This window comes from Caretta caretta, chromosome 22 (assembly GCF_965140235.1).
Source record: "Caretta caretta isolate rCarCar2 chromosome 22, rCarCar1.hap1, whole genome shotgun sequence".
Lineage (NCBI taxonomy): Eukaryota > Metazoa > Chordata > Testudines > Cheloniidae > Caretta > Caretta caretta.
In genome coordinates, this window is record NC_134227.1 from 10262946 (window position 1) to 10290024 (window position 27079).

Here is a 27079-nt window from a genome sequence, read left to right on the forward strand (position 1 = left end):
TGCTGAGCCAAATAATTGCCTTCCCCTGGAAGAAAACAGCCTGGACCAGGTGTAATTAACTCTGAAAGATCAGCTAGAATCAGGGTGGAAATATGCCTGCATCATTCAACTGGGGCTCTTATCATAACAAACTCCTGCTGCTTTATAATTGCCTCGTGTGGAAAGCTGGACAGACAGCAAATCTACTATGCTGAAGACAATGAGGCCCTAACACGGAAATGGAAAGCATCAAATACACTGGCAAACAGCTTAACTCTGCCCACAGTTAGTGACAACTGCACTGACAAAGCCCATTTTGTACTAAGGATGAGCTACATTAAATCAGCTACTTTATATTTTAATATCTATTAGAAATACAGCATGGGGGTTGCACATATATGAATCTGTCAAATCCATCCCTGGTGTAACTTCACTGGGGAGACAGCAGGCATTTGCAAGGAATGGGAATTTTAGTTTTGAACTGTGACCATTTTCTGCACCAAGAAAAGCCTTCACAGACTGGGCTCATTGTGTTTTGGTGTATCACACAGCGGAGTGAATGCAGAACTCATCTGTCCAACTGGAGCTATACCTTTAATCAATATTTGATTATCATCTCTGCTGAATCGTAACTTTCTGTCTAAAATCTATGTGGAGCTGTTAGCAGTTATCATGATTAATTTTACAGGCTAAACAAATGAGTAATTCTTTAATCATTCCAATGATCTGTACAATATGGTTCAGTTCATTGCTAGGCCCTCTAATCTCATGGGGTGCCTCATAGCCTCATCCCATAGGTCGGTGGCTCTCAACTTTTCTAGACGACTTACTGTACCCCTTTCAGGAGTCTGATTTGAGCCCTGGATGGGTGGGGCTTGGGCTTCTGCATGTGTCTTAAGCTTCATGGAGGCCCCTGACGGCCAGCCCTGCACTTGAGACCCCCTCAAAACCCATCATCCCATGACACCCGCCCTCATGTTGAGAAACATTGATATAGTATATAGAGCAGTACAAACAAGTAATTGTATGAAATAGTAGTTTGTACCGACTTCACTAGTGCTTTTTAGGCAGCCTGTTGTAAAACCAGGCACACATCTGGAACAGTTGATGTACCCCTGTTTGAGAACCATTGCCAAAGGTGGGAACTGGCTACTAATTACAAGAATATGGGTATAGTTGCTGTGGCTAACAAGTCAGAACCATACTAATGAATGCCTCCAGGCTCCATGGAAAATGGACCCTTTAATGTCTAAGATTTAAAATGTTTCTTATCAAAAGTAACAGATTTATTTGGACATAAGTTTTTTACTCATGAAAGCTTATGCCCAAATAAATCTGTTCGTCTTTAAGGTGCCACTGGACTCCTCGTTTTTATGGATACAGACTAACACGGCTACCCCTCTGATTCTTATCAAAAGTGGGGCCCAAATTTGAGTGTCTAAAGTTAGGCACCTACTAAAGCAGCCCCGTTACTAGAGGTGCTGACAACCACCACTTCACACTGTCAGCGGGAGCTGTGGCTGCTCAGTATGTCAGGGTGCCACACTTTCAGCATGTAAGCTTGAAAATGCTGGCCTTGATGGCAAGAGTGTGTACCATATGGCACAAGCCTGTGTTGCAAAGACAGGGAGGAGTGTGCAGGAGCAAAAACTTGGTAATAAAGCCCCTTAAAGATTACCACAGACCTTCCGCAAGGGAAAAGCTGCAACTGTTCCAAGACAGAGAAACATTTGTGAATCGCAGGAGTAAAGAGCAGTAATCGCTGATGTCAAATTATTAGGCCCAATTCTACAGAGCACCCTTGATTGCTATCAACATCAATGGGAGAGAAAGGTTGCCAAGACCCCCAAAACTCAGGCCACATCTATCAACTTTAGGCACCCATCCCTGAAAATTTTGGCCTTTGTTTTTACTGGAGAGGCTAGAGTTTCTGCTAAAATTCTGCCCCTAATTTTGGTACAATTAAACCCCCCAAGGAATGTACATACCTGCCCCGTCTCGTATGACTGAACTGAGTTTGGAGCTGAAGAGGACATCAACGTGATTCAGGATGAATTCCACCACCACTGACTGGATTCGGACCTCCATGAAGGCAGCTGTTCCACTGAAACAGGCAGACTCTATCTGCTTCGATCTAAGGAAATGCATGGCAGATTAAACTTCAATGTATGGGCTCATTGTGCATAGTGACTTGCTCTGCTGAGACCAGGTATATAACACCACTTAGGATCCAGATAGCACTTGAAGGGCCAGATTCTCTGCTGGTGTAACTCCCTTAGTTTTCAAAGAGCTATGCAAATCATCACGCTGAATTTGGTGCTGTGATGACTTCAGTCTGGATCTGACTCCTGATGTCAATGGGAGCAGTGAACCCCTAGAGGAGGGAGGAGCAGCTGTTGCAGGCTCAGACTGAGGTGAGTGAGGCATGTCGAAGGCTTGCCTGTTTTGTCTCCTTCCCTCCATGTGCACTTGTAATTGCATTGTAAACTTCCTGAACAAGCTCACTGTAGCCTTTTAAATGAATTTTTCCCCATGAGCTAGGAAAAATCTCCAGCTAGCCCTGCTCAGCAAGGACCCCAACATTCAAAAGCAGCCTCAACCAAGAGAAAATTGTCAGACAGAAGAAACTGGCTCACACTCGTTAACTGCCCACGAGGGACTCTGAGTCGGATATGTCAGGATGGTAATTGGACAGTCCAGAAACTATAACACAACCAAACCCCCTGTCCTTGTCTTATTGTGTTTTTTTTTTAGTAAGGTTTTGAAATTAGGGATGGCATTGTAAGATTGTCATGTGACATGGGAGATTCCAGAGGACAAAGTTTATCCAAGGGTCTGGCAAGATCATTTCCATATGTCTGAAACCTACAAGAGGTGCTGGGAGTTCTACTTCACCTCCTGGCTTGAAGCAGTTTCCATCAGCTACAGGGTTGGCTGTAGCAATGGCTCGCAGCACCCACACTATACAAATTGTTCCAGCACCCCTGAAACCTACTAGCCATATGTATTCATGTCAGACTATACAGACTGCTGCAATGGGATGTCAGTGTTGCCACAGAATGGAACCAGGTTTCAGAGTAGCAGCCGTGTTAGTCTGTATTCACAAAAGGAAAAGGAGTACTTGTGGCACAAAAAGAAAAGGAGTACTTGTGGCACCTTAGAGACTAACCAATTTATTTGAGCATAAGCTTTTGTGAGCTACAGCTCACTTCATCAGATGCATACTGTGGAACGTTTAGAAGATCTTATTATATACACACAAAGCATGAAAAAATACCTCCTCCCACCCCACTCTCCTGCTGGTAATAGCTTATCTAAAGTGATCACTCTCCTTACAATGGAACCAGTTTTCCTGCATGAGCAAAGGAGATGGTATCCACATCTAAGCAAGGGAGAGGAAAAAAATGACACTGGAGGGAAAAGGTGGGCCTGATTCTCCATTCATTTACACTGCTGTAAATAAGGAGTAATTCTGTCAAAATCAGTGGAGCTATAATGGTGAAACAGGCCCAGTGGGCCCAGAAGGCCAGCTGCTGTAGTTCCACTGACATCAATGGGAATGATGCTGTTTACACCAGTAGACGACCTGGCCCAGCATATCCAAACCTGCCCAGTCTCCAAGCACTTTCTCCGGAGAATCTCCCACTGAAAAACCAATAGCAGTTGTGCCTGAATAAGAACTGTCGAATCAAAACCCTAGTGGTTTTTCTGGGAGTTGACATTTAGCATCCTCTTGGGAACATAGCATGAAATAACTTCAGCATGCAGTGTTTACTTGGAGGAACAGGTTCGATGTGTGTTTTAAATGTGAAGGTGAGAGAAAATCTAATAGAAGTACCTTAGTAGGTTTGGTGCCCAGACAATTGCTAAGTTCTTGGTATGCATGTTTGTGATGGAGCAGTAATCAGCTAGATGAGCCAAGTGCCTCATTAGGAACTCCAGTGTCCTGAAAAATGAGAGAGATGCAAAAATCTGTTAACGGACAGGCAAACATTCAACACCCCTTAGCAAGCCTTGCTGCAATTGGCAGCACAGAAAAATGCAATTAATTAATTTGTATTTGTTTGGTAGCAAAAGAAGGAATGATGTGCCCTAAGCAAGACACAAATGTTGCCTCAGGCAGATAGTGACAGCAGGGTCTCCTGACTGTCCAACTGAAGAAGCACGTGCACTTGTTAGATTTAACAGAACACAAGGGCGGGCAAAAATACCTGCAACTCCACTAGCTCAACAGGCTACAGAACCAGCTAGTCACTCGTGTTCATTACTTGGCTGCTTTACCACCATGTTGTGCAACAGAAATAAAACATTTGCTTAGGCAGAGCCTGATAACTTCTTGGGCATGCTGCAAAACCTATCTCAGGCTTTTGGGAAGGGGTTTATTTTATTCTCTTTGTGTAAGGCGGAGGATGCTTTTATTTAGGTACCTGAGAGGGGATTGGTGAGAGGCTGCTTTGAAAATCCCGGCTTTAAGCACCAAGATAGGATGATCTCTGTTAGGTATATTTTAGTTTATAGGATGGACACTTGCAGATATATATTTATACATCTAAATAAGATACAGGGTGAAAGCTAGTATTCACACACTCAGAGACCATTACTTTTCAGCAGCACAGATGGCAAGCACCCCTGGGAATTTTCAGGGGCTAACTGTATTTATTACAGCCAGCAGTGGTGGTCAGTTCTGCATCGTATTAGTGTGGATCACTGAGGGTGTAGCTGATAGGTGGTACAAGAGAACCTGCTCTCACACTAACAAGAGTGCTGATGAGCACCCCCAAGTTAAGTCTGCTCCATCACTTAGTAGCAGCAATAAACTTTAAGAGGTGAGTGCACAATCTCAAGTCTCCCCTGTCCAGTCTTCATTTCTTCCCTGCCTGGTTACTCTTTGCACGCATGACCTATGCAAAGACATGCAGGGAGAAAAAGTCTGCATTTACGGGAGATGAAATGGACAAAACCCCACAAGACTTGCACTGTGCTGCCAAGCACCACCATCATCAGCCTGGAAACTCTTGCTTGGCCGAAGATGATTAGAAGAATAAAAATGCTCTTTTCTTCCAAAAAGGCTGCACAGCCAAGCCTCAGGAAGTTGAGGAGGAAACCGCAAGTGAACCACCATCTCTGCCCAGTCACCACTAGGGGGAACACTTGCAGCAGAGTTATCTCATGTAAAAGCAAAGGAGGACTTGTGGCACCTTAGAGACTAACACATTTATTTGAGCATAAGCTTTCGTGAGCTACAGCTCACATCCGATGAAGTGAGCTGTAGCTCATGGAAGCTTATGCTCAAATAAATGTGTTAGTCTCTAAGGTGCCACAAGTCCTCCTTTTCTTATTGCAAATACAGACTAACACGGCTGCTACTCTGAAACCTCTCATGTAAAAGGTGACTGCTCTCATTCCCGCTTTCTCTCTCCGCTAGGTTTTTCTCCTTTCCTAGCCCCCCTCTCTGTTCTGAGAACAAGGCTGCTACGTTAAAATCAGACATTAGGGCAGAGAGCGATTGCAGAAGCATCTCTGGCCACAGCTTAAATAAGTGAGGGGAGCTGGGAAAGACAACATGCTTTAGGTTGATGGGGATTTCCTAAATGGGGCTTTTCAGGGGAGGTTTTAACTACAGAGCTACTCTGTCCCCCCAGTGCAGATGGGATCGGGTGGCAATACGAAAGCCCAGGCACTGAAATGGGTCAAAGGAAGAACCTCACATCCAACCCACTCTAAATTTCAGCATGAAGGCAGGGAGAGGAAAGCTCAGAGTTGAATCTAGCCAAATTTGCCCTTACGGCTCTTACCCAGAACAAGAGGGGGCTGCTTCTTGGCTCAGCTTTGGCTGAAATTCTACAAGAGCAGCCCACGATATTTTGGTGCCATCAAATCTGAACCTTCTCCTTTGGCCATTCCTAAACCTACCTGGCCAGGGTAACTGGGCACAGAGCAGGAGCCACTGGGGTGGAACAGGACAAAGACTGCAAGCTGAGGTATCCCAGCCCCCTGCCATGAATGACAGGAAGGTGGCTGGGGCACATGAGGAAAGTAAACCGGAAAAAGAGGCACAGAATAGAAAAAACTGTGAATTAAGTCCTAAAGGGGTACAAGGTTCTCCTGCAATGGTATAAATAGTTAGGGTCACCCCTGAGACTGCTTTATGGCACGCTGGCATCACGGCAACCATCAGAAAGGCCAATCTGCCCACCCAGCCAACAGGACAGAACAACTTGCCCCTGTAAAACAGGCATGGTCCAGCCAGTTACTGCACACTCCAGTGTGGGGATAGTCTACGGCAGGGGTAGGCAACCGATGGCACGGCACGTCACGTGAGCAGACTTTCAGTGGCACTCACGCTGCCTGGGTCCTGGCCACCGGTCCAGGGGGCTCTGCATTTTAATTTAATTTTAAATGAAGCTTCTTATACACCTTATTTACTTTACATACAACAACAGTTTAGTTATATATTACAGACTTATAGAAAGAGACCTTCTAAAAACGTTAAAATGTATGACTGGCACGCAAAGCCTGAAATTAGAGTGAATAAATGAAGACTTGGCACACCACGTCTGAAAGGCTGCCGACCCCGCTCTACGGTATAACTGAGGGCATTTGAGGCCATGCTGGGGAGAGTCCCAGCGGAAAAGAGAGGGGTTGGGTGGCTGCAGCATGGCATGGCAGTTTACGACGACAAAAAAGAGAGGCTCAGATTCCTATGCTGCTTTTCCAACTGCCACATTCACAAATGCTCCCTCCCTTTCTTTAATGCATGTGGGGGAGCAGTTCCCCTGTGCTGTCAGCAGAACGCCTTCCCTGCCAATCCTGCTAGTTCATCACACGTGCTGCCACAGGTGTACTACTGCAGTGCCTCCTTTTTCACCTGATTTCAGGTGCTCCGTCTTCATCCGTCTCACCAGATTAACTGGCCTTGCTGGGCAAACCCCTGACAAAGTTCTGAGCCTTCTGCTATTTGCTTCATTTCTCTCCCTTAATGTTATTTCAACCTATGGTTTTTGTCGTCATTAAAAATATCCTGTGGAAAGTCTCACCACCCACCTCCCCTCTCCATAATGAAATCTGACTACTTGGCTCTGAATTCACCCCCTCCTGGCATATTGTATAGAGTAAGGCAGATGAGATTTATGTATAGTATGTGTTGTCTGTTTTGTTACTGATCTAATTAAAATATAAGTCAATGTTATGCAGTCAGCAATCCTTCCAAGCGTGCTCAACTATGCAGGAAGAATGCGGCCATCTTAGGTGGGGATAATCGGAAAGCACACAATAATGTCAGCCTTCCCTTCGTAAGTGACGATTGTGTAATGGCCGGGGTTTTTTTTCACCCTCCAAACAAGTGACATCATTGTGCTGCAGCGTAAGTCCCAATATTTAGCCTAACATGATTTCGGTTTAGTCTGCATTGGTGACCTTCGTCCTAGACAGGCTGAGGATGGAAAGCTGGGACCCTGGTGCACTGTCAGAGCGGCAAAAAGAATGAAAGGAGTGTGGAGGGGTAATGCTACGCAAACTAACCTGTAGTGTGGTGGGGGTAGTTGCTGGATGACGTCATGAATTTTAACCAATCGTTCTTCATCTGTAGCAGCAGACACAGCATCCTGGAACAAAATAACAAATTAAGATGCTAACACTGGGCGTTTGCTAATGCAAATGAAACAGTCTGGCTGGCGCTCAGTTTGCTGGCATTTAGATTTGTAGGATTTACCTTCCCACCTAAGCCTTTAGGCTGCCCCCTTCATCTGTGGTATCTGTGTGCTGAGGAGGTGGGCCTGCATACAGCTAACATTAAAGGCAAGATTAAATGAAGCTGGCTCAAGAGCTGTAAGTTGCACCTTGATGGCAACTCCTTGTGCTGCAGGGAGGGTGACATTCATCCCAAAGAAGGGCAGCAGCAGATGTTCCCACCAATGCCCTCCCTTGCTGGCTGTGCCACTGGAGGACATCTTTAGTTTCTGTTGGGGACTCCTCAAATGCTGAGGGGATTCACACAATCATTCAAACCGCCAATGTGCCTCCCTCCTGGTGCTGCAAGTCTAGAGCAGGGTATTGTGCCCTGGCACAACTGCACTCGGATCTCAGAAGGGAACATCAAAAGGCGCTGAGAGTCTGGAGTGTTGGACATGAGCACAGCAGTGTGTGGCCTCCTAGTTTGGATTCAGCAGCAGAGCTGTTGGAGTAGCATGCCCAAATGGGATCTGGCCTAAGCCAATGTTTTCGAGAGCCTCATTTTCATGGGTAACCCTTTTTAAACATAAAGGGAAAGAAAGATCTTCAGCAAGATCCATTTCAGAATCTATCTTACATGGCCCCTGTTACCAGGCTTTACAAAACAGGTGGCTCTCTCATTCCTGTTGATCAGTGACGTTGCCCAATCCGTGGAAACTGAGATACGGGCTGGTACTTACTGAGAACTTCTCATACAGCTGATATGTGAGCAGGGGATTGGGGAGCTCGCGGAAGTAGAGTTTACAGAGAGAGCCCACGCAGTGGATATCTTGAATGTAAACATCTTTAGTCAAGTCGGGGATCTGCTCAGAGTCAAACTCGTGGCTAGAGATGAGAAAGATAGATGGTGGGGGGGGATGGAGAAAAACCCAAAACAAATCAGAGTCAAAGGAACACAAAAGCATGCTTCACAGGAAGAAGAGTCAGGCTTGTGCTGTTGCAAGCTCATGTTTTTGCAAAATGGGATGGTTTCTTACAAGGCATTGTCGGTTGCATTTACATCTGACTGGCTAGCCCAGAAATCAGATTTCCCGTAACAAGACAGATGTTCTTGTATTTTATAGGGTATAGTCTCAACACTGTTGAAGGCAATTTACATCTCTAACCCCGGTGATTGTGACTGAAAGCTGTGTAGGTAAAATTCACCATGGGCCAAAATGAAAACTTTACCCCCTTTAAATTTCAAAGGCCTACAAACTGAAATCAAAAGCAACATTGAACATCAGGGCCTATCAACAGCTGCTGTACATCAAAACTACTGTGTGCAAAAATTCCTTGGAGGCAAGCTAGAGAGCCTAGCAAGAATGAACCGAGCCAGGAACCACAAGAAGAAAACCTGTGTGCATTCCCTTGGTTTTCACAGAGAGAGGAAAAGAGAGAGAGAAACCCAAAGCATAAATGTTTATGAAATAAAAGCTGCACTCAGAGGGCCAGGGCTGGCAAGCCTCACTTCCCACTAGAATATGTGCATGGAAATTCCTGTTTCCAATTAGCCAGGGACTAGCGTAACGAGTCAGGCCACTGGGAGTGGTGAGCAGAGGATTGCTGTAGCTCACTTCTCCACGAGATGTAAATTGAACGGCTGACCCCCTGTGCAGCAGATAGCCACGTCTACACTACAACAGCCTTGTCAGAGGCTTGGTTCTCACACAGCTATACTGTCGTTCTGGCTTGTAACATGCATGGAAGACAAACCACATTGAACGCTTTGGCGTACTTCTAGGGCCTAGTCAAAGCATTAAGTTCTTCCCTGTACAACATAATGGAGAATCTTGTACCTGTGTCCTTAGCCGTAGATATATTTGTAGCCTCGTGGGAATGTCTTCACTGCACAGTTAACCTGGTTTTTAGGCCAAATTCCACTGCTACAGAAAACATGTTGAGCCAGGTTTGGAGATCCTTTGAGCCCAACCCCTGGCTAGTTTACCCAGCTACAGGAGTGGGTTAGAACCCCAGCTCCACTTTAACTCAGGCCAGAACACACCCACTTTGCAATGAGGATGCAGGCTAAATCACTTGAGTGCAGATAGTGCTCCAGTGCCTTCCCCACAATTCCCTCCAAAGGGTGGAAAAGTTCTCCCACCATTCACAGGGAAAGAATCCTAGAGCATCTCAGTAAAAGCAAACCAGCTCGTGGGGCTAAGGCAGCCAAGAGTAGACAGAACAAAACCCATCGAGCAGTTGGGTAAGCTAGCCCGGCAGTTAGTTGTTATTGTTCATAATTAAGGAGCCTCCTGCGCTGCATGTGGGGAACTGTGGAATGAAAACATAAAACACCCGGGGAAAACTTCAAAAGGGAACAAAACAGACTGGGTCAGACCCAAGAAAAAATGTTAAGATGTGGGGCCAGCAAAAGTCACTCTAAGGTAGTGGTCCTCAACCTATTTACCATTGTGGGCCGCATATGCAGCTGTGTGCTGATTGGGTCACAAACAACCCGTGGGCCAAGAACCACTACTCTAAGGGCTTGTCTACACATGGAGTTATTAAGAAACAGCTATTCCTGAATAACACCGTGTGTGGACACTCTTATTCTGCAATAAGAGTGCCTTGGTCCAGTGTAGCTTAATCCCACTTTCAAAGTCAGTTAAAGCTAAACCAGAACAAGACACGCATTCCAGAATAAGAGACCCCCAAAGACGGAGGTATTCAAGAACAGTTACTCCAGAATAGTTGTGGCTGAATAACTCCACAGATAAGCTCTTTGGAGAAGGAGCAGGGAGAATTTTAAGATATTATTTAAAAGTAAAGTGGGGTGGACTGAGGTGAAGGCAAAGGAGAATGAGTTCCTTCAGGGAGCAACCTCCACCGCAAGGGTGCGGGTTCCTTGCCCATTGGAGATGTGCTGATGCTATTCTAGAAAGACAGGCAATGTCTAAGCATTGTCAAGGCCTTGTCTATGGGGAAACCTGCACTGGTATAAACTAAAGGTGGGAATTTAAACTGATATAGTTATAATTAATACAAAACCCATGAGGACCCACTTATTTCAGACTAAGAGTGGCCTTTCTTTAAGTTTTGTTTAAGTCAACTGGAAACAGGTTTCGGCTAAATCAAAATATGCTGCCCTTAAACTGAAGGAAGGGCCTACACACAGGGAGTTTGCACCAGTTTAATAAACTGGTTTAAAAAGGTGATTTAAGTTAAACAAGTCACACTTTGTCATGTAGACAAAGTTTGTCATTTCACTTCAGAACCTCTGTGAAAAAGAGACAGGTGGGATTTTAAATGTTCCAGAGCTACAACATGTTGTTCATGAAGCAGATATGAGCACTGGGGAGCTGCTGTGATGGTACCTCCCCATCTGTTCTCCAAGACACCCACCGCCTGTCATCACTGAACTCTAGGATTCTGAAACCAAAGCATTTAAAAGAGCATGTGCTGGGATTCATCGAATACAATGCAATCATACCGTAGCTTCTGGATATTGGACGCAATTCCTGACAGGCGGTATATTCCATCCACAATGCCATGTTTCTCAATGAATTCGGTACAGCTCTTGAGGACCTGGGGGACTAAAAAGAAAAAAGGGCCAGTGTAGAGTTGACCATGTTACTGAGGGCCTGTGATCGTGTCAGATCTCATAAGCTAAGCACAGATGGGCTGCTTCCCTAGTTGCTTTTTGGATAGGAGACAAAGGAAAACCAAGGAGGTGCAGGAAGTAGTGCTGATAACTGGTGGCAGGCAGGCTTTCCTTGAAGTCAGCATTGAAGTATGGTGTTAGCGGAGCTGCACTGCAGGAGATGCCATTTCTCAGATGAGACACAAAACAGGGTCTCACTAACTGTGGTTGATGAAGATCTACAACGCTTAGAAACGAGCCATGGTGTTACCGCCCCTATCCAGGCCAATCTGAAACTGAGCAATTGCATTCAGTCTACCCAACATTCTTTCTGTAGCTTCAATTCAACATGGAATTCTTCTCCCCTGCTTGGTTTAAACTGTTGTACGCTATTAAAGAAATAGCACGTTCTACCCCAGGGTTACCTGCATTTTTATGATTGGTAATTTGATCTCTGCATGTGCAGGGCACTGATGCATTTGAGCGTCCCTGGATTTAGAAAGCTACATGACACAATGCACCCACAGAAACTGCAGTGCAAAACTTGTTACAAAGAGAGATCCAGATAAGACTGGACTGAAAGTAAGACCCAGTAGATGTAATTAGGTTTACAGTAACATTCAGGCCACTTCACCAACCAGTTTTCTCCAGATGGCTTCTCAATACAACTGAAATTCCACTATGTGATTTAACTATCCATCCCGCTGGATTTAAGGGAGGAGCAAAGCTGATCCCCTTTAACAGGAAAATGAGACTTGATAGGAGCCCAGACAGGAAATTAGGATCAGACCCGTGTAAGCACCATCCAGTCCTCATGGAAAAACTCCAATTTTTGTGGATTCCTCAGCAGAAGACTTTCTTGCCACAGCTCCTACAATGATCTAGATTTAGTCTTACACAAAATGCCAACTCCTATCAATTTGCCATGTGACACAGATTGTGAATAGGTCATGTGGCAAATTCCCTTTTATCAAGTAATATATACTATCTGCCAGGAACACTGTTGAACTTAGATGCCCTATTTCTCCTCCCCACCCCATCCACTCTACTGCTGTTCTGCTTCACATCAGGCCCAGAAGCAGATGTGCGACCTGGGCAAGGAAAGGAGCAGACATTTTCAGTGGTTCCCTAGAAATAAACAGATGCATCTCAGACTAATGTACCATGAAACATAAAAGGTAAAACACCAAACTGCAGACTGTTGCAGTATCTCAAGCTGCTTTCCAGAGACTGTTGGGCAAATGGATCCCCCTTCTGCCCCATAGAGCCTTGGAAACAAAATCCTTCTTTACAGAGCAAGGCATTGACCAGAACTGGTTACCTTCTGCTCAAACCTGTAAGTGCCTTGGGATCTTCACCTTCCACTGAAGGGCAGCCTAGAGGAGTGGTTCTCAACCTTTCAAGACTTCCTTTCAGGAAGCTCATTTGTCTTGCGTACCCTCAAGTTTCACCTCACTTAAAAACTACTTACTTACAAAATCAGAGAAAAATACAAAAGTGTCCCAGTACATACTACTGCACAATTGCTTCCTTTCTCATTTTTACTATATAACTATAAAATAAATCAATTGGAATATAAACATTGTTCTTACATTTCAGGGTATAGTATATAGAGCAGTATAAACAAGTCATTGCCTGTATGAAATTTTAGTATGTACTGATTTTTGCTAGTACTTTTTATGTAGCCTGTTGTAAAACTAGGGAAATATCTAGATGAGTTGATGTACCCCCTGGAAGACCTCTGTGTACCCCCAGGGTACACGTACCCCTGGTTGAGAACCCTGACCTAGAACCCTGGCCTGAGCTGCCTAACCAAAGTCCTGTGTCACAAGAGAACAAACTCAGCATGCTTCCGTGGCTTTACGCTCCTGGGGCTTCTCTAGCTGTACAAACAGACAGCATGGTGAGTAGTGTATGTAAGTCATAATTAGACTTCAGGAGCAGCCTGTTGTGACACTTTGCATCAAGTCAAGGAAAAGAGGGGGAAAAAAAAACCCAAAGAAGGGGATGTAGTCATAGGAATACATTTACTGCACTGGCTTATTCACCATAGCAAGAGATTGGATAGTGCTGTTAGAGTCAGCATGGGGCAAAACCACAAAATCAAAATACTGTGGGCCCATCCACACCAGAAATTTCACTGGATCAGGCTATGTGTTCGTCTCCTGACCTGGCTACCACATTGGTCCATCCTGTAGCAGAGATGGGACACTGAACATATACTGAACTGTGCTAAAGCTCTGGACGCAGCATGACTTGGAGACCCCTGACATAACTGTAGTTAAAAAGGGTCTTTTGGTGGCAGGATGACCTCAGTCTGCTATTTAAAAAAAAAGGGGGGGGGGGTGCCATAGGAAGATTACATGAGTGTTTTTAATTTTTCCCCTCCAATCCCTACCTTTCCTCAGCCCGGTAGCTGCATGTTTCTGGTACCAACAAGAAATATGAAATTGCAGTAAAAACAGCCAAAGCTAATACTGAAGTTGCCTCCCAAAAATTTGACACTAAAGAGGCAGCTGGTGTCCTGAGACCACTCCCTAACATGATGACTAGTACTGTCTCATTGCGTGCTTGGGCTCCTGTTGTCTGTTGTATGCATCTGTCTCTTGCCTTATACTTATTGTGAGCACTTCGGGGCAGGGACCATCTGTTTGTACAGCGCCTGGCACCATGAGGCCCTGATCGATGACAGGAGCTCCCGGGCGTCACCATAATTCAAATAAAGAACAACAAAAGCTTAACAATGAGCACTGTTGTTTTTATTCTCTTTCTGGGCAATATCATACCCAACCTCTGGACACCAGATAATCCCCCTTCAGGGAAACAACTCAAAGAAACAACCACCTCACCTGCACTTCAGGGTGCTAGAGTTAATTGATAATTCCGGCATTTAAACATCCACATCCTGTGAGGCCCTGAGCACCTTATGTATCTCTTGCTCCGGAATCAGGCATCCCATTCCCACCACTTCCTCCCTTTGCTGTCCCCAAGTGCCTGACATTCCAGGCACTGAACCGCAGAAGCCTAGGACTGTGGAAGCATTACCAAAGGAGACCCCAGGATGTTTTATCACTGGGGTGACTCAAGGAATTTTCCAGCTCATTCCTCAGCATCTCCCAGCGGGTTTGAGAGTTTTACAGCATCTGCCCTCAGGCTTTTATTTTATTTATTCATTGACTGAAAGGGTTCATTCTTCCCCCCAGGATGAAGTGAAAGTTTTATAGCTCTCATTTTCAAGGGCGTTTTAATTCATCTTGAAATCAGACCCTTTACAGTCCTCTAACCTCATTTTGTTTTCCCCTTTTAATCGTTCATAACCTTAGCAGCCTTCTTTTTGGTGTTGCTGGATGTTGGTTTTTTGTGCACATTACTGGAATCTGAATTATTTGTTCAGCCTGGGGAATGAGACCTCCCACTGAGTCCCCCTGCAGCAGTGTCATTTTTACAGTATTTCAGCAGTCAGGTGAGCTCCTGCACCAGCCAGGGCCTTCAGGCTGGTTAACGGACCATATCGCATAGAACTGCAGCTGCTCAGCTGAATCTCACACATAGCGAATGACTGTAAAAAGGTAAATGATCATTCAAACAGGAACAATGAACATAAACAGAACTGCTGTACACACTGTATCTAACCTTCTAAACAAACGCTGTCAAACTATGGATGTCATTAAGTTCCAATATTGTCTAAGAAGCTTAGCAAAAAGCAATTAAATGAAGGAGCAAGACACTAAGGCAGTGAGATGGGAAGATAATAACTAATTGTTCTCAGTTAAAAGAATACCAATATAACCCATGAGCTCCCATATGAACTCACATACCATTGGTAGATACACATCCCCAACAGCTGTTGAAATACTGTAGCTATTTTTACTCCCACTTCCCTCTCCATCTTACTTTTGATGTCATAAGGTATGTCTACACTGCAATTAAGACACCCAAAGGTGGCCTGTGCCAGGTGACTTGGGCTTGCAAGGCCCTGGCTTTAGGGCTGTATAATCGCTGTGTAGATGCTCTGGTTTGGGCTGCAGCAGGATCCTAGAGCCCAAGCTCCAGTCTGAGACTGGACACACCTAAGCCCAATTAAACAGCCCAAGCCCTGCGAGCCTGAGTCAGCTGGCAAGGGCCAGCCACGGGTTTTTTAACTGTAGCGTAGACATACCCATACTTGCTAAGAGACCTACAACACACTTTAAAAAAAAAACCACCCACCTCTAACTACAGCTTACTGCAGGTACTTTGTGTGCTTTTTCACTGAAGCTGGCTGAAAATTTTGGAAGATACAGAATTTTTAAAAATCGTCAATAAAACAAACTCACAAAATTGTTACCATTTTGCAACCAGCTCTGCTTTTCAGCTGTTTAGCCATTTTAATTTCGGCAGCCTATTCTTCCTTCTTTAAACCTGCCCTCCCAGCTGTCCTTCCCATCTTACAGCACAATTGCATGGGGATGCGCGTCTATATCAAGATGAGATTTGAAAGTGTTAATTACTTCCTTTTTATTACCCCATCCATGCCAAGCCAGAAAGTGGCCTGCAGGGGACATTTTATAAGCATGTAGCCCCATTCCACCCTCTATTCCTGCATACTCAGATAAGTTTACTAATCTCCTCCCGCAGTTCACTCCTAAATCCTGAGCCTAACATCCTCCCTTGAGCTACCAAAATTTAAAAATAAAAGATCAAGCCACGAACATGGACTTCCTTCAAGATGCTGTAGGGTTTGCAAGAAATGACCCATGTTAAAAATACACATATTACTAAAGAACGAAGATAAAGTCTAAGTCAGTATCTTGAGCTACACTGCTTCCTGGCAATACCTTTCTCTTATCTGACAGAGTGACTTTTGTACTGTAGGTCTTAAGGTAATGGCAAAGAGGGTTATAAAAAATAAATGAGACAGCTACAAGAACAGAGACCTTGTGGTGCCTAGGAATGGAATCAGCGTTCAACAATGAAATCTGCTTAAGGCTGGATTGTCTTTTCACCTATGGTAACTTAATTAGGATTGTGTAAAGGCAAAGTGCAATGCTCAGCTTTCTCAAGTGTAAACCCAATGGAGTTGCACCACTCAGGAAAGCACTTAACCACACCTGCTTAAGTCTCACTGACATTTATGGGACTTAAGCATATGCTGTATGCACTTACCTGAAGGCTCAGGCTCTGCCTACACGAGACAGTCGTACCACTTTAACTATAACAGTACAGCAATCAGTGCACCCCGAGTATGGATGCAGTTATAAAGTGGTTTTGTACAGGAAGGGGAATAACTGTACTAGTATAAGGCACCTTTATACCGGTGTACTAGGGCTTTTATCGGTACAACTATTTTGATTTTTTTTTTTAAAATCACACCTTAACAGCAATAGTTAAACCAGTAAAACTTTCAAGTGTAGACCAGGTCTTAGTGTTCCATGGACAGGTGCCTAAAACTTACTGCACGAAAAAAAATCATTAAAGAGAAATAAAATACCATTCTTGACATCTAAACAGAGGAGAAGGCATACAAGCCGTTGCTGTACAGCATGAGCTGTTTCTTCCCATGGTTTTATTCTCCTTGTGGAACTGGAATTTCAAAATGCAAATTAATTGCCAAGCCCCTGGTGTCCTTTGCGTAGGTGAGGCATAAGGGATTTCTCTTATCAAGGTTGTTACTTTCAGCTGCTCCAAAGGAGGCAGGCTGGAAAGGAGTGGAGAGAGTTTTCCTTTTAGTAATTTTAATAGCTTATGTGTCCTTCTCAATTCCCCTTTCATACAGCTCAGAAGACTCGCCCCCTCAAAGAGCAGTAAAGCTACATTGGGGTCCTTGTCACAATGCTAAGCTGAGCCAAAAGGAACGTGGGATCCATTGGTTTGAAAGAGGGCAAGGACACTAGTGCCCTTCGACTATGGAAACTGGACCAAAATAACTCAAAGCTGTTGACCTTCAAAGATACCAACGCTCACGTTTTTAGTGCTGCTCTTGGAGAGGTGAGCGTGCCTGTGCAAGGTAGCGTCCACACCAAGCTTCTGCTGTATGGGTTAGCTGGTTATTGCTATCAGATGGTGGAGTCTGCTGCTGGATTCAGCTTCTAGGTTATGATTTCTGTGTCATGCGCACATAGGGACAGATTTCCAAAGTGATACAGGTGCCCAAAGATGCAGCTAGGCACCTAGTGGGATTTACAAAGGTGCTTCCGTGAATCAGGTGCCTAACTCACATTGACTTTCCATGGGAGTTAGGCTCCTAACCTGCTTAAATGCACTTTCATAGTCCTATCAATCTAAGGAACCAAACATATATAAATAAATAAAAATAGGCCACACAAAATATGTATTATTATTTCCATTTTGAAGATTGGGACAGTGAAGCAGAGATGTTAAGTAACACTGCCCAAGGTCACAGAGGAAGTATAAGAAATGGGATCAGAGCACAGGTATGCACTGTTCCCTGTCCTTTGTTCAGACCACAAGATCACACCTATGTTTCACTAAACTCTCTCTCTTTCTCTCTGATCACGTCTACCCTTTATAATCATTACATCCTCAAAGGACTGCAAGCTGCAACAAATGTGATTTTAGATTTGCATATATCTGATGTCAACCAGCAGGTTCCAGGAAACAAAATACTAGGCCACACATTGAAATCAGCAGTAAAATCTGGCCTGGCAGGACAGCAATATAAACAAAGGGGCTGGAAGGCATTAGAACCCACAAAAGAAAAAAGCTGAAGTGAGCTGTAAAACCATTCCAAACAGCCTCACCGAATGACTGCCCCATAATGCACCTTTACAAGTCACTTCCTCCAGTTTACAAAGTGTGTGTGGAATTGTGATAAATATCACCTCAAATAGATTTATGCAAAACTGTATGAGCAAGACAACATTTCTGTCGTGTACAAGGTAAAACTGACAGGAAATGAGTAATAAAGGGTCACAAGGGACAGATGGAATATGTCTGGTCTGATAAATGCATGGTGCAAGTCACAGAGAATAAATGTGTTAATCACCCTGTGCCCTGGTTAATGACTTATCAGCCTCAGAAAAGCCACTTGAAAGCATCCAGGGCAAAACTTATGTCAATGTATAGAAACACAGAGGGCACACCTAAGTTTCTAGTGTTTGGAAAAATTTTACTGGTGTGAAAGATATTCTCTACACCTGTAATGGGGAGTAAAATCAGTACCTATAAAACTGGTTGACACTTAAGATACACTCACTGTATTAACTCTGCATGAATTAAATATCCTGAGCTAGATTCTGTCACTCTTACTCACACAGAGTAGTAATTTATCCCATAAATAGTCCAACCAATCTCCATGGCCCTACTCACAGAGCAAGGTTCTACTAAGAGTGGCAGAATGAGGTAGTCATAGGGCTTCCATGCCTGGGGTGCCCTCCTGCTACAGGTTGCAGTATGACAGGTGCATCTGCCTCAGTTTCCCTCCTTCAGACTTCCCAGAAATGGTCCAAAGGATCTTCCCAAGTATAAATATAGCCCTTGTGGAGTTCATTTATTACAAAAGTCCCACGAACATAAATCATAACAGATGTCCCACAATCATAGTTCAGAAGTGTCCGAACATCCATCTCTGGTGTCCCTTGCCAAGCCCTGGCTCTCCAGTGCAGTCCTCTTCTGTCCTTGTGCCAGGGCAGCCTTCTGGCTTCAGCTCTACATCTCTCCAGCCCTTCTGCTCCCAGCCTTCAGCCCTCTCCAGCCTTATAAGGTCTTGGCTCTCTCTGGCTCAGGAAGGAGGACAGCTGATTGTAGATCATCCACTGACTTAGTAGCCCTCAGCCCCTTTTCAGCCTTCTGGCTTCCTGATACCTCCTCTCTTTTTCCAGAGAAGACCTGCAGAGAGCTTTCTGATCTCTGCAGCCTTCAGAAACCTCCTCCAGTCTCCTGAGTCACCTTAACTGATTCTCACCAGGGTTACATCAGAACATAAGAATGGCCAGATTGGGTCAGACCAAAGGTCCATCTAGCCGAGTATCCTGTCTTCTCGACAATGCCAGGTACCCCAGAGGGAATGAACAGAACAGGGCTTTCTGAAAATCTAAGTACACTATATCCACTGGATCCCCCTTATCCACATGCTTGTTGATCCCCTCAAAGAATTGTAGTAGATTTGGTGAGGCATAATTTCCCTTTACAAAAGCCATGTTGACTCTTCCCCAACAAATTATGTTCCTCCCTCACTGGACCTCTCCCTGACCTTTCAGAACCCCAAGTGCTACCCAACCCTCTGAACTGACCACTATGGGAGTTGGACCTACTTTGTTTACTAAGGCCAGCCGCCCTGTGACAGGGGCTTTCTGCGTTTTAAATATTCACATGAGATTGGATTGTACTCAGGAAATGTGAGAAAGGATGCATCTACCTTAGCTAGATGTCCAAATCCTGCACTGGGGGCTCAGATTTTATCTGTTTAAGGTACTTATCTGGTCCCTGATCACCGTAGTTATCTGAAAGCCTCACAAACTTTAATGTATTTATCCTCATAATGGCTCTGTGAGGCAGGGCAGTGCTATTATCCTCATTTTACGGAAGAGGAACTCAGGCACACACAGACTAAGGATATGTCTACATAATGCACCTTACAACGGCGCGGCTTTGCCGCTGCAGCCACACCATTGTAAGGTGCACTGTGTGGCTGCTCTTTATTGCTGGGAGAGAGCTCTCCCAGCGACAAAATAAAACCACCCCCAACGAGGGGCAGTAGCTTCGTAAACGGGAGCGCGGCTCCCACCGACAAAGCGCTATCCACACCGGTGCTTTTTGTCATTAAAGTTTTTGTTGTTCAGGGGAGTGTTTTTTCACACCCCTGAGAGACAAAAGTTTTAGCGATCAAAGTGCCAGTGTAGACAATGCCTAAGTGACTTGCCTAAGGTCACAAAGAAAATCTTTGGCAGAACAGGGAATTGACCCAGGTCACTTAAGTCCCAGGCTACTGCTCTTACCACTGGACTATCCTGCATCTTTTAGCATGCAGGTGCTTAAAAGCAGAGCAAGGATCAAACCAAAATGTCACACTCAAACACACCTGAAGTTCTGCGAAGTTCAGATTCAGGTTTGAAACTCTCACCTCAGGCCTATCTGTATTTAAAATAGATATCTGGGTACCTACCCCCTTTGAGTCACCACACGTGGGATATGTGCATCTAACACAGGGGTTAAGACCTGTCAACAGCCAGCGTTTTGTTTTGGCCTGCAAAATTCAGATCCAATTTTTACAATCCACATGCATGATCGTCAGGCAGCAATTAACGGACCTTTGTATAAGAAAAGAGATGTTGCTTAAATAAATCTATTGATGTCAGTTGCTAAGACTCAAACCTGAAGGGTTTTGGAACTGAACTCCAGGGTTTTTACACTTTCACATGATTCTCGTTATTTACTATTTGTATTACAGTAGCACTCACAGCCCCCAATGTGCTGCAAACATAAAAAAAGACTGCTTCTGTAGCGAAGCCCTTGCAATCTAAATGCATTCATCTTTAAAATGGCAGTTTCATAGAAAATCTCTAGACGGAAAACAATTAGCTATAAAGGTCAGTTTGTGAGTAAAGATTACACTTGGGCCTGTTGAACATTTTTAAGTACACTGGGCATGTGAATTTCACAGATTGTATTTTTTTATATATATATTTATGCAATTTTAAAAAAGAGAAAGAAAACAGAAGCAAGACTAATTTGAGGTTTTACGTAGCTTTCTATTTTTTAAATTAATTTCTGCCTTATTGCTTATTTGCAGTTTTCCACATTGTTTTCTTATTCTCCAACAAAAGCAAGAAGTGGCAGCGTAAACACGGCCAATGCAGGCCGTCAGTGTTAGGACCTCAAGGAAGGATTAAACCAGACCTAACAAAGTAGATTATCCTAACCCCTAAAAGCAAGGCCTTGAACTGTGGTTTTCCTCAAGTTGGCCAAGATTCAAGGGCAGCCAGCCAAACATCTATTATAATTAAAAATTATTAACAAAATCAAGGGACTAATGAAATGAACGTGAAGAACCGAAAAGAAGACATATAGGTTGGAAGGTCTGAGCTAAAGGAAAAATGAGAATGGAGCTGGTTTTACTCTGCCCACACAGAGCGTCCCAGCTGAAATGTTGCCTCAGATGATCCTTTCTTGTTCTAACCTGTTTTACTAACCACATTCTTCCCCTTTGGAAGCCTGCAACAATTTATCACTGAAAATATTCTATAAACAATGGGAAGCTGGAGAATCATAAGGAAGCTGGGATCCCTGGGGATGATAAACCACCAACAGAACTAGAACGGGTGGTGATGTCATCAGAAACGCCAAGGAGGCAGAAATGTCTTGGTTTAAAAGTTATTTAAAAGCACAAGGGAACAAAGCCCTCCCTTGGAAGTGAGTGGAGTTTAGAAGGCTTAGCACATGGCAGGCTAAGGACCCTATCTCCTACAGAGGTTCAGGCTGAGACTTTCAAAACCATATAGGGGATTCGGATATCCAGTTCCTGCTAAAATTAAATCCCCCACATGATTTTGAAAATTGCAGTCTCAATTTTTAAACCCTATACATTTCCCTCTCAAAAACTGTTTTCAATGGAAGGAAGACAAAAAAAAAAAAAAAAAGTCAGATGCATCAAGATATTCTGTCTGTTTCAGGGATGGTAAATTTTGCAGCAGAGAGGTCGAGAAAAGGTTACTCACCTTGTGCAGTAACTGGAGTTCTTTGATGCGTGTGCTCCACTACAGGTGTGCACGCGCCTTGCACCACTGACTGCCGATTTTGGGTAGCTGTGTCCGTTCAGCCCATGCGCTACATGCCCTCCTGCCCCGTACTAAGGCAATACAGGGCTGTGTGAGCAAACCGCCCTCAGTTCCCTCCCAACCGCAAAGTCCCACAGAGAAACTCTGAAGCAGTGGGGAAGGAAAGTGGGTAGTGCGGCACCATCTTGAAGAACTCCAGTTACTGCACAAGGTGAGAAACCGCTCCTCCTCCTTCTTCGAGTAGCGTCCCTGTTGGTGCTCCACTTCCAGTGACTTCCCAGCAGTAACCCCTTAGCCAGGTGGGAGGTTCAGAACCGAGTCCTGCACTGAAGAGAGGACTGCGTTGCGTATTGCAGATCTGATTTAGCAGCGTGAACCAAAGTGTAATGGCTGGAAAACGTATGTACCGAGGTTCATGTTGCAGCTCTGCAGATTTCCGCAACTGGAATGTCCTTGAATAGGGCTACAGATGTAGACTGTGATCGACTAGAATGTGCAGCCATTCGTAGGGGAGGTTAAACATAAGCCAACCCATAGCAGGTAATAAAACACCCAGACATCCATTTAGAGAGTCTCTGCATGGAGACAGTGGATCCCTTAGACCTATCCGCAATAGAGACAAAAAGTTCAGGAACTTCCTGAATTCTGTTCAAGTGAAAGACTGATGTCCATCTAGTGCATGGAAGATGGCTTCCTGTACAGTCTTATGCAGCTTAGGAAATAAAACTGGAAGGCGAATAGTGTGGTTAATGTGAAACCCAGAAGAAACCTTAGGTAAAAAATTTGAATGGGGTTGTTATGACACCTTCTCCCTGGAGAACACCGTATATGGCGGGCCTGCCATTAGAGCCCCAATCGCCTCAACCTTTTGAGCAGAAGTGATGACCACCAAAAAGACTGTCTTCACAGACAAATGTAACAAGAGAGCATGTGGCTAGTAGCTCAACAGACTGTCCAATGAGATGGTTGAGGACAAGGTTGAGATCCCAAAATGGAATAGGCTCTCTGATGTGTGGAAAGATTCATGAGACCTTTCTGGAACCTTGTTGTGCTAAAACCTTGGATGTTCAAAAACTGAGAAACCTTCCACTGGCAAGTGGAAAGCTGTTATTGATGCTAAGTGAAACTTGATGAAACTTACAGAGACTGGATGTCTTCAGTTCCAGCAAGTAATCCAAGATTGTGGAAACAGATGACTGGATAGGTGAAAGATGACTGCAGTTACACCAAAGACGATATCTTCTCCATTTCTGGAGGGATATGTGTCTTGTAGGTTCTGTCTTGCTATTTAATAGTACATGTGTTACTCCCAATGAATGGGACACCTCTCATCCTGAGAACCATTGAGAGACCATGTTTGGTGTTGCAGAATGTTCAGACTTGGGTGAAGTGGTTGACGTGCATTCTAAGACAAAAGTTGAGACTTGATTGGGAGTCCGCGACAAAGGGCAAGAGGTGAGTCTGATAAAGCAAGGACACCAAACTTGTCTTAGCCAAGTTGGTGAAATCAAAAGGACTCTGGCTTGGTCCTGCTTGATCTTGTCGAGAACCTTTAAAACCAACAGAGTCAGTGAATATGCATAAAAAAGATCCCTTGTTCATGTAATGAGAAAGGCATCCAGTTCTCAAACTGTGGGTCATGACCCCAAAGTGGGTTGTGACCCCATTTTAATGGGGTTGCCAGGGCTGGTGTTAGACTTGCTGGGGCCCGGGACTGAAGCTCGAGCCCCTCCCAACTGGGGCTGAAGCTGCGGCTCAGGCTTCAGTCCCACCTCCCAGGGTCATGTAGTAATTTTTGTTGTCAGAAGGGGGTTGCAGTGCAATGAAGTTTGAGAACCGCTGTCCTAGAGATTGAGGGTTGGATCCTACGAGAGGAAAATTTTCTGCACTTTGTGTTGGCTGCAGTGGTGAAAAGTTCGACCTCTGGAAACCCCCAAGCTGGGAATATGTTTTAGAGGACTCAAGACTCCAATTCCTATTTGTAATTTAAGGAAAAATGTCTGCTGAGGTCATCTGCCATGGTGTTTTGTAAACCTAGAAGGTAAGAACCCGAAATGATTATCTGGTTGGCTATGCACCAATTCCAAAACTTTATTTTTGCAGTGCAGTGCAAGGGGGAACACGCTCCTCCCTGATGACTGATATAATACGTACAAGCTAAATTGTCCCTCATGAACTTGATTTACTTGTTTTTGATTAGGGGAAGAAAGCGAAGGCCAGCATTTATGACTGCCCTCAGTTCTAGCAGATTGATGTGCAGACATTGTTTTGTTGTGACCATTTGCCTTGGGCTGCGTGAGGACCCAAATGTGCTCTACATCCCAAGAGAGAAGTGTGCATTGTTATGGCTCTAGGGGTATTCTGGGTGAACAGGATTCCCCCACAAACCCAGCAAGTCCCTTCACCAGGTGAGTGACTATAGGACCCAGGTGAGTAAAGAAACCTGTTTGTTGGGCACGTAAACTATCCTTGGCCACATCTGGAGATATCGATAACCTGGCCTTCTGTGTTACAAAAATGCAAGTTGCCATCTTCGGTGCAGACATGGCCTTGCTAGCACTTGAGGACTGAGCAGCATTCTTTGGAAAAGGTTCTTTAGAGCGAGAAACCTGTCAGAAGGGAGATAAGCCTTGACCATCATCGAATTCAGAAACTCACGCTTGACCAAACCATCAAAACTGGTGTTTGGAAGACGATGGCAACTGGGATAAAGCAGTCGAGATAGTAGTCTTCTTTTTATAAAAATGTCGACCACTTAACAGGCAGTTCAGATGGTCTACAGAAGGTGGAAAATTGAGCAGGAAGGACTCTTTGTGCTGACAAAGAACTGCTGAATTTCCTTTTATTTGCAGGGATATATATCCCCAAGGATCTAAGTGTAGCCCTAAAATCCTTTAAGACACGAAGTGAGTCGTCCATGCAGAGTGTGCCATTAAATGGTAAGTCCTCAATGGTTGATTGAACCTCCTGGGGGAAACCAGACAACTGAAGCCAGGAAGCTCATCTCATTGCTATTGTGGCAGAAATAGACCTGGCTGCAGTGTCAGACACATCAAGTGAAGCCTGCAAAGATGTCTTCATCAAGAGGTGACCTCCTTTATTATGACACTAAATTGATCTCGATGTTCCTGTGATAAATGGCCAATAAAAGCATTAAACTTCTCATAATTCAGGTAGTCACATTCTGACATCAGTGCCTGATGATTCGTAATCCTGAACTGTAAATGTTGCTGAAGAGTAGCTTTTACGACCCAAAAGGTTCAGTTACTTCTGGTCCTTGTTACATGGGGTAGCTTTACAAATATGCCATCTCCCCCTTTTATTAACTGTGTCCACAAGCAAAGAATTTGGTGCCAGGTGTGAAAACAAAAACTCAATCTCTGTCTGGGACAAGGTATTTTTTTTTTTTATTGGAACACTGACATGCAGGGGGTCCCGCTGCTGGCATTTGCCACATGGTCTTGGCTGGCTCAACAAGAGCTTCATTAATTGGCAGTGCCAACAGTGCTGAAGCAGAAGTATGCAATATGTCCAGGATGGGAAACCCGGACTTCTTCAGAGGAATCTGAACTGTGTCCGCGACCCACTTCTTCAGAGCCTGGAACTACCAAAAGTCATCAGCTAATGATGGCATTACTGCCTCATCAGGCTATGAAGAAGCAATATTTGTAAGGGGGGAGGGAAGGGGTTGACCTTCTTGTCGGCCCTCACCTCTTGCTCCTCAAAGGTCTCCTCTACTGATTCGGCGTGGAGGGGAGGGATCAAAGCTGCCGAAGAAGAGGTCTTCTAAGTTCCTTATGAAACTGAATCAGGGCCCTCAAAACTGCTGGTGGTACACTGCCCATGGGGCCACTGAAGACCAATGAGGAGGACTCTAAGGCGTTGGGGGCGAGGGGGCGGGGAGGGAAGGGGGCAGACATTGTTGATTCTCCCAGGTATTAACAAGAAGGGATCTTGTATCCTGCCTTCCTTGGATCTGCAAAAGGGAATAATGTCTCCTAAAGTAAACTAGAGAGCCTTGAACTGACAGTTCTGAGTCTTACTCCAAATGCTCCCTCACATAGGATCATAGAATCATAGAATATCAGGGTTGGAAGGGACCTCAGGAGGTCATTTAGTCCAACCCCTGCTCAAAGCAAGACCAATCCCCAATTAAATCATTCTAGCCAGGGCTTTGTCAAGCCTGACCTTAAAAACTTCTAAGGAAGAAGATTCTACCACCTCCCTCCATATTGTACAGGTGACGACAATCCTTCCCTGTAGAGGCTCAGGAAGTAGTGGATCTCACTACAATACGTGCATTCAGTAACCCTGCAGATCTCGGTTCAGAGAGGCGTCTGGAGGTTGCAAAGGGGGGAGACTCAGGCTCATTCGGGACCATGAGGTCTTTAGGATACCAGAACTCCTGTGGTACTGGGAACACAACAGACCTTCATAAAGGCACTGTGGTTCCCGATGTTGCTGTCCGGGGTGCTGATGATGGTATCAATGGTACCGCAGATTCCAGTAAGGCTGCTCTCTCGCTACTATGGGCTCTGATGGTAGTCATAATAGTAATCTTCAGTCGTGTGCCCTTTACTGCTGAGGCATGGGACTTAGGTGAAGTTTCAGAGTGCTTCACAGTACCTGAAGAACTTGGAGCATCAATAGCACTCCTATCGGGCTTGATGTCTCCAGTGACTGAACCGTCTTTGAGGAGGAACTCTCTATTCTGATCCTCTGATCCCCTTCCTTGGTCTTTGAGTGGGAAGCCCTTGGTACCGAAGGAGTGGTTACAGGTACCTCATTCATGGAGAGTGTCAGAGACCAGGGTCTTGACACTGTCTTCACCTGTAGCTCTCTGTGACCATGATCTTGATGTAGACAGGGAACTAACAGAAGTAGTAGGTACCTGTTTGAGGGGGTTCTCGGCATCTGGGTCCAAAGCCAGTTTTAAGGATTGCTCCTTCATTAATAACCTATATTTAATTTCCCTGTTTTTCAGGATCTTCCCTTAAAAGAAGTGCAAATCTTACACTTGCTTCGCATATGCAAGTTTTCCAAGCAATGAACACACAGAATTCCTATTCCTGTTGCTCAACAGGAGACGCAC

The 27079-nt window shown here is 44.7% G+C and overlaps 1 protein-coding gene across 10 annotated transcripts in view; it reads right to left on the reverse strand.

The window, feature by feature from the left end:
* Positions 1–27079, reverse strand: part of ARHGAP32 (Rho GTPase activating protein 32) — a 400497-nt gene that overhangs the window by 16325 nt on the left and 357093 nt on the right. For all 10 annotated transcript variants that reach the window (XM_048827358.2, XM_075122285.1, XM_075122286.1 and 7 more), the window contains 5 exons: positions 11123–11225; positions 8391–8535; positions 7501–7583; positions 3818–3925; positions 1968–2113 (listed from right to left, as the gene is read on the reverse strand). In XM_048827358.2, the coding sequence (XP_048683315.2) occupies positions 1968–2113; positions 3818–3925; positions 7501–7583; positions 8391–8535; positions 11123–11225 (585 nt within the window). The remainder of the gene's footprint in view (positions 1–1967; positions 2114–3817; positions 3926–7500; positions 7584–8390; positions 8536–11122; positions 11226–27079) is intronic.